This window comes from Apium graveolens, chromosome 7, assembly GCF_009905375.1.
Source record: "Apium graveolens cultivar Ventura chromosome 7, ASM990537v1, whole genome shotgun sequence".
Classification (NCBI taxonomy): domain Eukaryota; kingdom Viridiplantae; phylum Streptophyta; class Magnoliopsida; order Apiales; family Apiaceae; genus Apium; species Apium graveolens.
The window spans coordinates 263,283,811-263,299,204 of record NC_133653.1 but is presented as its reverse complement, the minus strand read 5'-3'; the positions used below and the strand labels follow the sequence as shown (position 1 = coordinate 263,299,204).

General features: G+C 32.0%; 1 protein-coding gene and 1 long non-coding RNA gene across 2 annotated transcripts; both read left to right on the top strand.

Moving 5' to 3' along the window:
* The first annotated feature begins 777 nt into the window (after positions 1-777).
* LOC141674855 (uncharacterized) lies at positions 778-1,369 on the top strand. The gene is made up of 2 exons (XM_074481559.1): positions 778-849; positions 938-1,369. Exons 1-2 carry the CDS (start codon positions 778-780, stop codon positions 1,367-1,369), a joined length of 504 nt encoding a protein of 167 aa, XP_074337660.1.
* Positions 1,370-1,431: 62 nt separating this feature from the next.
* Positions 1,432-2,453, top strand: LOC141671270 (uncharacterized). The gene is made up of 3 exons (XR_012555027.1): positions 1,432-1,686; positions 1,787-1,860; positions 2,415-2,453. It is a non-coding gene; the product is annotated as an uncharacterized LOC141671270 (long non-coding RNA).
* Positions 2,454-15,394: the final 12,941 nt, after the last annotated feature.

The window sequence follows — 15,394 nt, the reverse complement described above, 5'->3', positions numbered from 1 at the left end:
AACAATGTGGTCAAATTTCATAACTAGGTTCAATTCCTTGTAATTACATAATGTAACAAAATTTAATAAATGTTAGATTTTTATAACAAGTAAACCACTAGATGCAGAATAAGAATAATGCGGTGAAATTTCATAAGTAGGTTCAATTCCTTGTAATTACATAATATAATAGTATTTAACAAATATAAATTTAATATTTAATATTTGTTATTAATTTTTAAATTTCGATCATTGTTTAGCACGAATTATAATATTATGTTCCCTATAAATATTAATTTGGTACTTTTAACTTCGAGTCCGTGGTTCGCACGAATTACTCACCAGTAATTTATAGTAACTAGTCATTGAGCCCGCTGCGCTTAGCATTTTCTTAATTATATTATATTTATTTTATTGCTGCGCTTAGCATTTTCTTAATTATATTATATTTATTTTATTTAATTGCACTTCCTTATTGTTTAAAGGTATTCCAAGTTTATGAATTTTTTAATTGATTTGCCTTTGTTTAAGGAAATAGAATTTAAGTAAACATAATAAATCTAAAATTACATTGATGACAGGCGTTGCCATTTGTTAAATAATGTTGTTTTAGGTGTAAATTTTTAAGCCATATTTTAAAAGGTTGACTTTGAAAATGTTGTAGTGTGAACAATTAACAATGCATTAATGTTAAAATAAATTTTTTAACCTCCACCTACTACTTTGTCTGCCACGGAAGGTTACTTTCTTCCATTATTGAATCCCCTTTTCTTCCTTTCTTCAAAGTTGTAACCGAAAATGGATATTGGATCATCCAAAATTAGTTTCATTTGTACTAACACGATTCAAAATTTTATGCATGGTAAACTGGTAAGCATTTCCAGAAATTTGATTACCTCTGTCATTTTTTTCATTTATCAATTGCTGACATATTTCTTGTGTTACCACTTTCTTGCAGGAGTTACCCACTTCTTTTGCTTCTCAAATAGGCAGTTTCATACCGAGGAATGTCTCCGTGTATGTGAACTCTGGTAGAAGTTGGAGTGCTACCATTGATGCTAAGGTTAAGTACATCGAAGGTTTGGAAGATTTGATGGATTTTTATCTTATAAAACCATATCATCCTGTCAGACTGCATTATGATGGGAGTAGTAATTTCTTAATTGAAATATATAACCCTTATGCAATTGAAATTAATTATCATGGGGATCGTGTTATTAATGCTGGTATTACTAATGGTTCTTCTGTGTCGAAAGAGGTGGAATCAGATATGCTTCGTTCTACATTTTGCCGTAATGCAATGGATAATACTGTTAGCCTGTATGAATTGGTGATCGAGACAAAACATCTAGCCGGTGACGAATTCGTAGCGGTGAGTATATTTTTTTAAATCTTATTTTGAAATTTTCATTTTACATTTTAATAAGGTTTAACTTCTTTAGGTGCTGCCAGAAAATGCTTGCAGAAAAATTAATCTTCCAAAAACATGTTTCATGATAAGAATTGGATTTGAAAAGTTTTTATGGAGTATTGATATAATATGGAAATCTGGCTATGTCCTTTTTGGTGATTATTGGCTCCGATTTGTGAAAGCATAATTAATCGAAGTTGGGGATACTATAGTATTCAGGCAGACGGAAAATGATTGCAGCTATGGGGTTTGTGTATATCACAGAGCAAGTATTTCCCCAGAACTTTATCTATCAGGTTAAAAATGTACTATAAACATAAAAAAATGTAGTCCACAAATCCTAGTTCTTTTTAAACTTTTTTGTAAAATAATTAATATTTTTGAATTTTGGATCAGATATTTCAGAATTGTCTTTGCACTTCAGATTCCTAAAGTTTGTGACTGAATCAGCCATTATGAATGGAGAACTTGTAAGTGTTTTATATTAGGCATCATAAAATTATATAAATTAACTTAAGTGTACTATAGTAGTATATTTTTTCAATGATAGGAACTTCCACATGTGTTTGTGAAGATATTTGGGATAACTATTAGGAGTGTGGTTAATATAGTAGTCGAAGGAACTACCGCATTAGATTTCACATTTTCATTTTCTGATAGTAAAATTTTCAGTTTGAAAGAACTATTCAAGAAGTTGCAAGTGCAGAATGATTACATTATTATGTTCAATTATTTGGGGAATTCCACTTTCTCAATATCTTTGTATGATACGTACCATACTAATTGCGGACAAAATATGAGGGGAATTTTCAGTTTTGAGTTGTTTGTGGGCAAAAATAGTGAAGTACAAAGCAACAATGAGTAAATTTCAATTCCAGAAAATAGGAATATGGTTATTAAAGGTAAAAATTTTCAAAAGAAGTAAAGTCTTTTTCAATCTTAATTTTTTCCTTTTTGTAAAGAAACCATAAAGTTTTATATTTGTTTATTAGTTAATAATTTATGTTAAACATATTTCTTGCAGCTTTAGGATTGAGAAGTGAAGACAGTAATGATTCAGAAGGTAGGTTGAATTCTTTACGCCCTACAATGCACTTGTTTTTTTAGGAATTAAACCAAACAACACTTTCAGTCTGTTAAGTGGAAATTATTAAGTTAAAGTGGAAAAACTTTCTGCACTGTTGTGTACTTTTCAATATAAGTACTTTATTGAATTATAGAACGGTAATTCTTTTATTTTATTCTGCAAAATGTAATGCATAATATGGCTCGGCTACTCAAATTGAAGAGACTAATAAGGTTGTTGGAGATCCCCAAGTACCTTTAAGTGTTACCAGAAGTGAAAATATGTTATAGTTTTATTTAAATTTGTATTACACAAATATTCTTAGTTGACACAAAATTACTGAATTAATATCCAGAAGGAGTAGTAGTTCATAACAAAGAAATATTGGAGTTTCACGTTGTTCTTAAGAACTCACATATTGATCAGCAATGCCATGGGGCGGTAATTTCTTACTCTTAATATGAAACTAAATAACTTAGAATTGTTTATTCCGTATGTGTTGAAATTTCCAAATGTCAAAGGATGTTTTTAATTTCAGTATTTAGGACCTAACTTGGGGAAGGTAGCGAGGAAGTGGAAAAAGAGGGTGACAACCACGTTGTTATATGGAGATAGTCGTACTTCTGTCGAGGTGCTGAAAAGAGGAAAAAAATGCAGATTTGGAATTGGTTGGGACGAATTCATCCTTAACAACAAATTGGAAATAAATCAACATCTCGTCTTCCAACTTGTGGGTAAATTAAATTTCACTGTAACTTTGATTCGTGCATGAGATATTAAGTGGGTGTGAGGTCTCTTCATTAAAACTGGCTATTTGTGGTTTCCAATAGAGGCAGAGTAATTATTTAGTATGTTTGAGGATAATTAAACAGGGTAACATGCCTCAATATTGACTTGTTTGCATACAGTGACATGTAATTGTGCACTTTCTTTTGTAAAACATTATTGAGGAATGCAATTGAAATTTAAACCCAATCACTTTGATATTGTTACTATAAATGTAAGGTTTTCATATGTAGTACCAAAACATAATTGGAAGATTTACTGGTTTTTTGCACTTAATTGAGAAATTTGCAATGTAAAAAGAAGGATAACTGATACTTGGATTTATGGTTAACCGTTATAGAAGTGCCATTTGCTTAATTTGTATGATTTAATTTTTTTACAATTTTGGATAGTACATTATAATATTACTACTGTCTTTTTTAAAGTCAGGGAATCCATGAAAAATCTTTAGTGGCAGGGGTTAATTTATTGATTTTTATTTCAAATTTATTTAATAGAATTATATAGCTATTACATAAAGAAATTTGATTAATAATTTACTATTGAAATCCGGAATATAGTACAAAATGTCTTAAATGCTAAAGATAAAAATATTTAAATTAGTGAACATAACAAACTGGAACTTAAAACATTCAAGTAAATAGGTATGTAAGTAAACTCAAATACCATTTCCTATTCACCACATACATTGACTAAACTGGAAAATGTAGTCATCGTCTAAGTGTAGTTGCTGTAAGCTGATTGTTCAATTAGGAAAATTAGTTATTCTCTGAAATTGCTTCTACATTAAAGGTGGATGTCGATGCTTTCACGAAGACAGAAAAATAAGAACTATAAATCTGAATACATAAAGTAAAATTTGTAAAATAGTATTGAAGAAAGGAAAATTACCTCCGCTAGAGATTCTTCTATAGGTTTGGGCTGCTCTTCATCTGTGCCGTCGGACAAATAGTCTTTTGGTATGATGTCTTCTGCCACCACAACTGAGTTTATAGGATAATGTTATCTTCTTTGATTGATAGTTGGAATCTATAAGTCTGGTCCTCGACTGTCTTCAAGAGCTTCTCAAGTTCGGGTCCATCGTACTGCATTACAATTATTAATATTCTTCTACGAAAAATTTATAAATAGAAACTATTAGATTATGTTATACCTGGTCGAATAGGTTATTTCATTTGCTTTGTATAGTTTCTGACCTGCTACATTGCCAACTTTAATTTCAACCTTTCCGGTGTCATCAATACACAATAAAGAAATATTAAACCTACAAAAAATAATTAGTACAGTAAAATAATATAAAATTCTAAATCATAAGAATTAAATTTATTTTTGGAAGACATATTCAACATACCATTTAAGGGGGTACGGAACCTCTCTACCAATGCATTTGCAAAGTTGCAAGTTATCAACAGAATAAGTATCCTCATAGCAGGATGTGCATATGTTTCTAAACCATTGCGTAGTTTGCAGAACAGTAGACACGGTCAGATCACATAAAAACTCCTTCTGTTGATAAGGCATTTAAATTTAGAACTTAGTTACGAAAAATAAATTTAAAAATTATTGCTGGTAGTATTTACCTCAGCTGAATCAAGATTGTAATTCATAATTTCTTCAACCGCAATGACCTTCAATTCTGGTTTTTTCCCTAATAAGTATTGTTGGTTCTTATAGTTTGGATCTTTCAGCCTTAATGTCAAATAAAGCAACAGAATTGTTAAATACATATTTATGATTTTGTAATGTTTACATTGTTGGTGAAGTTAATTTGACGTACATGTTGCGCATATCATGGACACTATGGTGGTTGCTATTAATGTGAAATGTTGTTGCTCCTATGTTTGAAATATCAACATCCCCTGCATAATAATAATTGTCATTGCTAAACCAAATAATATCCGTATTATGCACTGATATGTTACATTACCTTGCCACTCTGTTACTCTACCACAACCAACTATAAGAATAAGAGGTTCCTCAAACTTCTCCTTAAGAGCCTCCTCAAAGGACTCAACAAATGTATCCCAGAAAGTTACTATGATTGTTGTCTTCCCATCTGAAATATGAAACTTCATTTGGGTTTGGGGATTGCCTAATTTCTTTTTAAATCTTGCAAGAGTAAGCTCCGGTTCTTGAATAACACCAACTACATCTGAAAAATATTGACAAATATTAGTATATATATATGTGGAAATTGAAGGTAAATTTATATAATTGGGGCAAGTTGTTTCCCTTACCGGCAATGTATGTAGTCTGTTTGGCAAGCTGCTGGAGATACGCAAGATCATAGAAATCAAAGACCATTTTATCAATGTAAACGTTGCTCTGTTCAAGTGGTCTAATTTTGGTATCGTTTGAAAAGACAATGTGAATTGGTTTGACTATGGGTCTAAATTTTTCATCTTCCTTATAATCTTTGACAGTAAAATTCTGGAAGGTGTATATGTCTCCTACTTCTAAGGCATGCTCAAAAACTTCAGACACTGAAGCTAGAACTTTTGCATGGATCCTGCACCTCTGTTTGGTTATTTATAAAAAAATTAGATCATATGAAATTGTAGCCTAACATGGTACTTGTAAACAATTAAAATTTTACCTTGTTATCCACAAGTATAAGGTTGAAAGATTTAAATGGTTCCCCATCTTCTGTGTAACCTCTTCTTTTGTGTAACATCTCCACAAATTTAGAACCCTTCCCTGAACGTTCCAATCATACTTTCCCTTTCTTAGATCTTTGAAAGAGTCATTCTTCTTTGTGGCCATAGTAGATATCCTCTATATGTGCAAGTACATGTTAAGCTTTTGTTACTAATATATAGAGTAACTTGCAATGTAATTCATATTCATTTTGTTGCTTAATATTAAATTCTTAAGAATGCAGTTGTCAATAAATGAAAAAAATTGATTAGATGACCAAGCATTTATTAGTTAATAGAACTTTGTATAGCCATAGCAGACAGGTTTTAGTAATTTTCTTCGTATCAATACGTAATAGTAATAAAAAAAATTCTGATAATATTGCGTCATACAAAAATACATGGTACGTATTTTACACAAAAAAGGTGTCCATCACACAACATCCTTTATGTCTACAGAAGACATATATATTATATTTAATAATTTGACGCCACCTACTGTAAACCAAAAGTAAGTTGTTCTAGGGGAAATTAAGATTTTTTCAATTTAGAACTTCGCTCTACGGGCTCGAATTCGCATTTGACAGCAACTTTAGTCTTTCACCTTCGTGACCTGTTTGTTGATTTTCCAGTGGGAGGACTCATCAAGGCGTTCATGCTTGGATCAGACACCCGGTGTCAAGGTTAAATTAATTATTTCATACATTATTTTCAGTTAAACAGACTGAGTTGTGAACTTTTCTATGCTTACACAGATGACAGAAACTTCCCCAATTGGGGGACTTAGCTGTTCAGCAGGGTTATGAGTCCCTAACATTTACGGAGGATTGGAAATTTTTTTGGCTTCATATACATTACTAAGCTTTGATAAGTTTTCCTCCGAAGGGCATAACGTCAGGACATATTCTTTATTTGCAAATTCGTTCAGAGCAGGAGGAAATCTTTTTTCATCACCAGCCTAAAAAAAATATATACTTTGTGAGATGATATACGATTAGATATGCTACAATTTGTAGATTTTGAAGGTGATCAAAAACCGAAATTTCAATACAATTACTTGTAACCTGACTAAAATATTCAATCCCCATATAACTATAAAAAGTAAAATCGTACAGGGAAATAAATGATACATCTAAGAGTAATACGAAATCATACCTCGCGGTTTTCATTCTCAAGTTCGTATACATCTTTACCAAGAATTCTTTGAATTTCATCATCCGGAAATATTATAGGTAAAAAACCAGTACCATCTGAATAGACCATGCACAAACTGAACCTTCGAAATGTAGAACTGTTTTAGTACATTTATTAATAAGAAATTTTACAAATTTGGATTATTATTTGATATCTTAACTTTCGTAAAATTACCTTTTATCAGGACAGGGCAGGTTCCTCTTACATTCATTACACCAGTAACGATCATCTACAATGCTAACTTCTTTGTCACATTGGACATGAAAGTTCTCATACCATTTGCATTCATTTTCTGCTTTCTTAACAACTACACAACATAAAACCTTCTTCTGCCAAAATAACGGACATGTAGCATCAATGATTTTTTAGATATATCAACGTGCCTCTTGGAATATAAGAGACATATTTTGCATGAGAATAACTCAATTTTTAAATTTATGAACGTACCTCTGCGAAATCTGTTGTGAACTGCTTAATTTGTTTGATTATATATATTTGAGGATCTTGCTCTTCCTCAACAGTTGCAGCAGATATACTTTACGGTAAAATATAATGTTTTATAATAATAGGGATTACATTTGTGGAATAATGGATGTTAACTTTTATAGATACTTACCTATTCAATAAAATTTTAACGGCATAGTGATCGGGCTGAATGTAATATATGGTTGCCGGATAGTTGGTCAAGTAGATTTCCTGATTAGCTACAAAATGTTTTCCAATTACATACTTCAAATTAAAAAGCAAAATACAAAAAAAAAGTTAAATTGAATGTACTAATGTTGTAAAATATGAGTTTTACCTCCGTACTTGTTAACCTTAGCACTGCTGAGAATTACAACCACCTTTTCATCCTTTAACTCTTTCATAGCTCTTTCAAAGTTTTGTCCAAAGTCATTAAACAATGTCACATTAACTTCATAACTATATTTTGAAATTGAACCATGCATGAGTATAATTATGATTTGGTTAGAAGTAAAGAACAAATTCACTTTTGTAAGTAGTAATAAATTGAAAACTTTTACCTCCCATCAGATAACTTGAACTTAATATGTGACTTTGTTGGATCATCCTTCCCAGGGAAATAATGTGCAGTAGAGGTTTCTAAAATTCCGATTACATCTAAATTTAACAATTATAATTTAAAATTAAAATGTTAGTTAGAGGAATTACACAAATATTGTTTTATACCAAAGTTTAAACTACAGGCTTACCAATCAAGAAACGCTTAGAAGTGACCAACTTTGGAACATCTTGAAGACTAAAGAGATCAAAGGCGTACTTGGGTATTATTGACATTCCTTCTTCAACTAATTTCAACCTACTTTGGTTGTCAAAATAAATATGTTTCTTATTCTTGACACAGAGGTTAAGTTCATCCCCTTTATATTTGAGTACCTTGAAATTACTGAGTAGATATACCTGACCTTCTTTCAGTTCTTGTGCAAAGGAATCACTTAGCTTATCACTAATAAATGCATGTATTCTACAACTCTGCAGCGAAAAACAATTCATTACATTCAGATATGGTTGGAAATAATTAATTACATCCATCAATAAGTAAATCTACAATACTTGCACGTCAGTAAAGATAATGTTGAATCCCCTAAATTCGTTTGTTGTCCTGTTAATGCCATTCCAAACTGCCTGTTCCCTGACTCTTACAGTGTAAACAATTTTCTCTGTAGTAAGATTTAACAAATTTGTTAGATTTCTTCCCGCCATCGGCGAATGAAGTGTTTTTCTGTTTTTGGCCTTGTGGTATAGTAGATTAGTTTGTGAATGCCTTATGAACATGGTGGCTTCAGTCACTACCTTTTCTATCAATCAAATGTCCTAAAATAATAATAAAAACAAAAATTTAATAATCGAATTTCAGTTCAGTAAATTAGGATAAAATATAGTAATTAAAAATCTTATTTCAATTACAGAAGTAGTAGTTTTAGCCACAAAATTCAAAATTAGATTTGCAAAATTTTTTATAGTTCTCAATATTTAGTGTTAAAGCGACACAGAAGTGTTTTTTTAGCCACAAAATTAAAAATTACATTTGCAAAAAGCTAACTAATAACTTATGAACCAAGTAAAACAGTATAAAAGAATACATAAATCATTGCTGCAACAACAAAACTTTGGGAAATAAACGTATATTTACCACATTTATTTACAATGTTATTCGGAAAAATTGACTATAATGTCTATTATTTATAACAATAATTGGTTAATTTTTATTATCCAAAATAAAAATACTATAATGTCTATTATTTATAACAAAGATTGTCTAATTTTTATTATCCAAAATAAAAAATGTAATACAGGGCTATGTAGAAGTTAGGAATATTTTTATCAAACTCATTGTTAATACGGATAATTCTGAATTGTAGGAATGGTTTTAAACTTTCATTAACAGATAAAATTGTCGATCCCTTAGGGATAATTCTAAATTATAGGAATGGTTTTAAACTTTCATTGACAGATAATATTCCTAATGGCTTAGAAATAAAAATTAATTAGTAATCTTCTATTTTATTAACAAAGATGGGTTAATGAATTTATTCCAAAGTAATAGTTGCAAATCCGACCCCTGTAGAAGTCACGTATTTTTTAATTTGGCATTCGTATTTCCAACCAAGTTTGTATGTATACATGCCTAACCTAATCTCAAACAAACTGACGTAATGATTCAATTAAAGAGAAGTTATAATGGGTAATTAAAATGTAATAAGAAAAATATCTACTACAATTCCCTAAGTCTAACGTAAACGAACTGTTTGAGAATTTTATTAAGTAATATCTTCGCAAAATGGTTTAAATAGAACTTGATTTATTATTGGCTATTATTTATAACAAAGATTGGTTAATTATTATTAGAAAATTAGAAAATGCCAAAACAACCATTTTAAGGAAAAAATTACATTCCCAACATTTTAATAATTATTGGTGTTTCAAAATTATTTAATTTGGCATCTGTAGCCAACTAACCTTTTTGGAATTATGTTAGAAACAAAATTAACCAAAACGTGGTGATGATCCAGTTTTGGAAAAAACAGCATTGGGAATTAAGATGTAAATCGAAACATATCAAGTACTACTGCTTGAGATTCAAAATAATTACAACATATTTATATTAGTTGAAATAGGGGCACTTGCCAATCACTTGGAAATAAAACTTATTTTGTTATCTTCTATTATTGATAACAAAGATGGGCTAATGAATTTATTCCAAATAAATAGTTGCAAATCTGTCCCTTGTAGAATTCAGGTAATTTTATTTGGCATTCGTGTTTCCAACAAAGTTTGTATGTATACATGCCTAACCTAATCTCAAACAAATAGGCGTAGTGATTCAATTAAAGAGAAGTTATAATGGGGGATTATAATGTAATATGAAAAATATCTACTACGAATCCCTTAGTCCAAGGTAAACGATTTGTTTGATATTTCTATTAACTAATATCTTCGCAAAATGGTACAAATAGAACTTGATTTATTATTGGCTATTATTTATAACAAAGATTGGTTAATTATTATTAGCAAAATTACAAATAGCCAAAATAACCATTTTAAGGGGCCATAACTTGATAGTTTTTCAAGGAAACATTTACCTTCCCAACCTTTTAATAATTAATGGTGTTTCAAATTTATTTAATTTGGCATCCGCTGCCAAATGACCTATCCGGAAAAATTGACTATAATGTATATTATTTATAACAATAATTGGTTAATTTTTTTATCCAAAATAAAAATACTATAATGTCTATTATTTATAACAAAGATTGGTTAATTTTTATTATCCAAAATAAAAAATGTATTACAGGGCTTTGTAGAAGTTAGGAATATTTTTATCAATCTCATTGTTAACACGGATAATTCTGAATTGTAGGAATGGTTTTAAACTTTCATTAACAGATAAAATTGCCAAATCCCTTAGGGATAATTCTAAATTGTAGGAATGGTTTTAAACTTTCATTGACAGATAATATTCCTAATGGCTTAGAAATAAAAATTAATTAGTAATCTTCTATTTTATTAACAAAGATGGGTTGATGAATTTATTCCAAAGTAATAGTTGCAAATCCGACCCTTGTAGAAGTCACGTATTTTTAATTTGGCATTCGTATTTCCAACCAAGTTTATATGTATACATGCCTAACCTAATCTCAAACAAACTGACGTAATGATTCAATTAAAGAGAAGTTATAATGGGTAATTAAAATTTAATAAGAAAAATTGTTGGAAAATATGGGTATAAGTCCCATATTGGTAAGTCATATTTTTGAGCATTATGACTAAAAGATGTGTGAGATATGATGATATTCTCTTAATAATGGAAATTATTATTTTCCATTAGAATTTGGCTCAAATATTATGGCATAAATTAATTTGATTTTGTTTCAGATTAATTGATATGGTGTATGTCTTGATATATTTAGTCTGATTCTGTTTCAGATTATTTATGGAATAGAGTAGCTTGCAAGTATTACACCGATTCCATAATTAATGATATTTAATTATGGAAAAGAGTAGCGCACAAGTCTATCTACACCTATATAAACACCTCTAAGGCGTTAGGGTTAGACACACCAAAAATATATTCGCCTTTAAACACAAAATTCTCTCTCTCTCTCTCGATGATAGTTTCGTACCCGTTCAAGCTCGCTGAAGGTGCTCGTTATCCGTAACACCGCCGCTACCTCGTTTTATCCTGGGAGGCTATTGACTCGCACATACGGTGAGAGGCGAAATAGCTTTAAGGAGACAGTTTCAACTGGACTCGAGGATCTCTCTTTTGTTTATATCTTTTCTTCCTCCGTTTGATTTCGTTTACTCACGCACACATTTGTTTGATTATATGTATTAATCACAGATTCTATTCACAATCTTAAAGCTATTTATTTTATATACATCTGTGACTGATTCATCTGTATCTGCTTGTTTTGTTAAGTAACAGATCGATGGAGAACCAAACTGTGAACGATTCGATGAACATGACGGTTGATCCCAACGCACAGATCACTGGATCTGATGGGGTTCACCAGCAGCCGATTAACCCTAACGCACGGATCGTACGATCTGATGGGGGTCAAACGCCTGTTGGACATGTGCCTTCGGGACATGTGCCTGTGGGACACACTGTCATTGGACAGTTTAGTGTTCCTCTTGGACAGATATCGGCAGGATTCACTCCTCCGATCATACCTGCGGTGCCTACTGGTGTGTATACACCTGTAGTACAGACGCACGTACCATCTGTTCCACCTGTGGTGCCTGCTGCACCTGTTATGCCAACTGTGCCTGCTGCACATGCTGAAAAACCTGAGAAGTTCAACGGAACGAACTTCAAACGTTGGCAACAAAAGATGCACTTTTATCTGACCACGTTGCATATGGATCGCTTCCTTAAGGAAGAACCACCGTTGTTCACTGCTGAGAGTAACATGCAGACTGTGTATGCTGCTGATGCTTGGAAGCACTCCGACTACATCTATCGGAACTATGTGTTAAATTGTTTGTCTGGCCCGTTGTATAACGTATACAGCGTGAAGCCAACAACTAAGGTCTTATGGGAGTCACTTGACCATAAGTATAAAACCGAGGCCGCTGGGGCAAAGAAGTGGATTGTTGGCCGCTTTCTTGATTATAAGATGGCAGACTCTAAGACTGTGGTCAGTCAGGTGCAGGAACTGCAGGTGATTTTTAATGACATTCATGCTGAGGGAATGGTCATAAGTGAGTCTTTCCAAGTTGCTGCTGTTATTGAAAAGCTTCCACCTGGATGGAAAGATTTCAAGAACTACCTTAAGCACAAGCGAAAGGAGATGTCTATGGAGGATCTTATTGTTAGACTTCGTATTGAAGAAGACAACAGAGGGTCCGAGAAGAAAGTTAATGTTGCCACTGAGAAGGCAAACATGGTGGAGCATGCTCAAAGCTCCCAGCCCAAGAAGACTAATTCTAGTAAAGGGGCAAAGCTGGCACCCAAAGGAGGGATTTCGAAGTCTAAATTTCAGGGGAAGTGCTACAACTGTGATAAAGTTGGTCATAGGTCTTCTGACTGCAAGAAGCCCAAGAAGCCCAACAAGAAGAAAGAAGCAAACATGGTAGAGAATATCTCCAAGGATATGGATGATATAGACCTCTGTGCTACGGTCTCTGAAGTGAACCTGGTCGGTTCTAATCCACGTGAATGGTGGATTGATACTGGTGCTACTAGGCATGTTTGCTCAGACAAGGCAATTTTCTCTAGCCTCAAAGCTTCTGATGCTGGTGAGAAGCTCTACATGGGGAATTCAGCAACTTCTACCATTGAGGGTGAAGGCACGGTGATCCTGAAGATGACCTTTGGGAAGAATCTAACTTTGAAGAATGTACTTTATGTGCCTGATATTCGCAAGAACCTTGTGTCTGGTTCTCTGTTGAGTAAGCATGGCTTTCGCATTGTAATAGAGTCAGATAAAGTAATTTTTGTCTAAGAGTGGTATGTTTGTAGGCAAGGGTTATTTAACCGATGGGCTTTTTAAGCTCAATGTAATGTCCGTTAAGGACGATAATGAAATGAAGAATTCTTCTGCTGCTTGAGTCTCCTAATTTATGGCATGCTAGATTAGGACATGTAAATTATGACACTTTACGACGTTTAAGTGCAAAAGAATACATACCTAAACTTACTATCGATTCAAAACATAAGTGTGAGACTTGTGTTGAGGCAAAATTAACGAGATCATCATTTAAACGTGTGGAAAGGTTCACCAAAGTGCTAGACCTAATACATAGCGACATATGTAATTTAAAATTCGCTCCAACAAGAGGAGGAAACAAGTATTTTATTACATTCATTGATGATTGTACAAAATACTGCTATATATATTTGTTGAAAAGCAAAGATGAAGCTATAGATAAATTTAAAATCTATAAGGAAGAAGTTGAGACATAACAGACTGAGAAAATCAAAGTGATACGAAGTGATCGTGGAGGTGAATATGTTGAACCATTTGGAGAATTCTGTTCACAACATGGTATAATCCATGAGGTCACTGCACCATACTCCCCTCAGTCAAATGGTGTGGCTGAAAGGAAGAATCGCACTCTGAAAGAAATATGTTGTTAGTAATCTTCTATTTTATTAACAAAGATGGGTTGATGAATTTATTCCAAAGTAATAGTTGCAAATCCGACCCTTGTAGAAGTCACATATTTTTAATTTGGCATTCGTATTTCCAACCAAGTTTATATGTATACATGCCTAACCTAATCTCAAACAAACTGACATAATGATTCAATTAAAGAGAAGTTATAATGGGTAATTAAAATTTAATAAGAAAAATTGTTGGAAAATATGGGTATAAGTCCCATATTGGTAAGTCATATTTTTGAGCATTATGACTAAAAGATGTGTGAGATATGATGATATTCTCTTAATAATGGAAATTATTATTTTCCATTAGAATTTGGCTCAAATATTATGGCATAAATTAATTTGATTTTGTTTGAGATTAATTGATATGGTGTATGTCTTGATATATTTAATCTGATTCTGTTTCAGATTATTTATGAAATAGAGTAGCTTGCAAGTATTACACCGATTCCATAATTAATGATATTTAATTATGGAAAAGAGTAGCGCACAAGTCTATCTACACCTATATAAACACCTCTAAGGCGTTAGGGTTAGACACACCAAAAACATATTCGCCTTTAAACACAAAACTCTCTCTCTCTCTCGGTGATAGTTTCGTACCCGTTCAAACTCGCTGAAGGTGCTCGTTATCCGTAACGCCGCCGCTACCTCGTTTTATCCTGGGAGGCTATCGACTCGCACATACGGTGAGAGGCGAAATAGCTTTAAGGAGACAGTTTCAACTGGACTCGAGGATCTCTCTTATGTTTATATCTTTTCTTCCTCCGTTTGATTTCGTCTACTCACGCACATATTTGTTTGATTATATGTATTAATCACAGATTGTATTCACAAAAATATCTACTACAATTCCCTAAGTCTAACGAAAACGATATGTCTGAGAATTTTATTAAGTAATATCTTCGCAACATGGTTTAAATAAAACTTGATTTATTATTGGCTATTATTTATAACAAAGATTGGTTAATTATTATTAGAAAAAATATAAAATGCTAAAACAACCATTTTAAGGAAAAAATTACCTTCCCAACATTTTAATAAATATTGGTGTTTCAAAATTATTTAATTTAGCATCCGTAGCCAACTAACCTTTTTGGAATTTGTTAGAAACAAAATTAACCAAAACGTGGTGATGATCCGGTTTTGGAAAAAACAGCATTGGGAATTAAGATGTAAATCGAAAC

What these genes read in the sequence shown, in the direction of transcription:
- LOC141674855 (XM_074481559.1), top strand. Translation starts at nt 778, where the DNA reads ATGGATATTGGATCATCCAAAATTAGTTTCATTTGTACTAACACGATT. An exon ending in ATTTTATGCATGGTAAACTG is followed by an intron (nt 850 to 937) that starts GTAAGCATTTCC and finishes ACTTTCTTGCAG; the next exon opens with GAGTTACCCACTTCTTTTGC.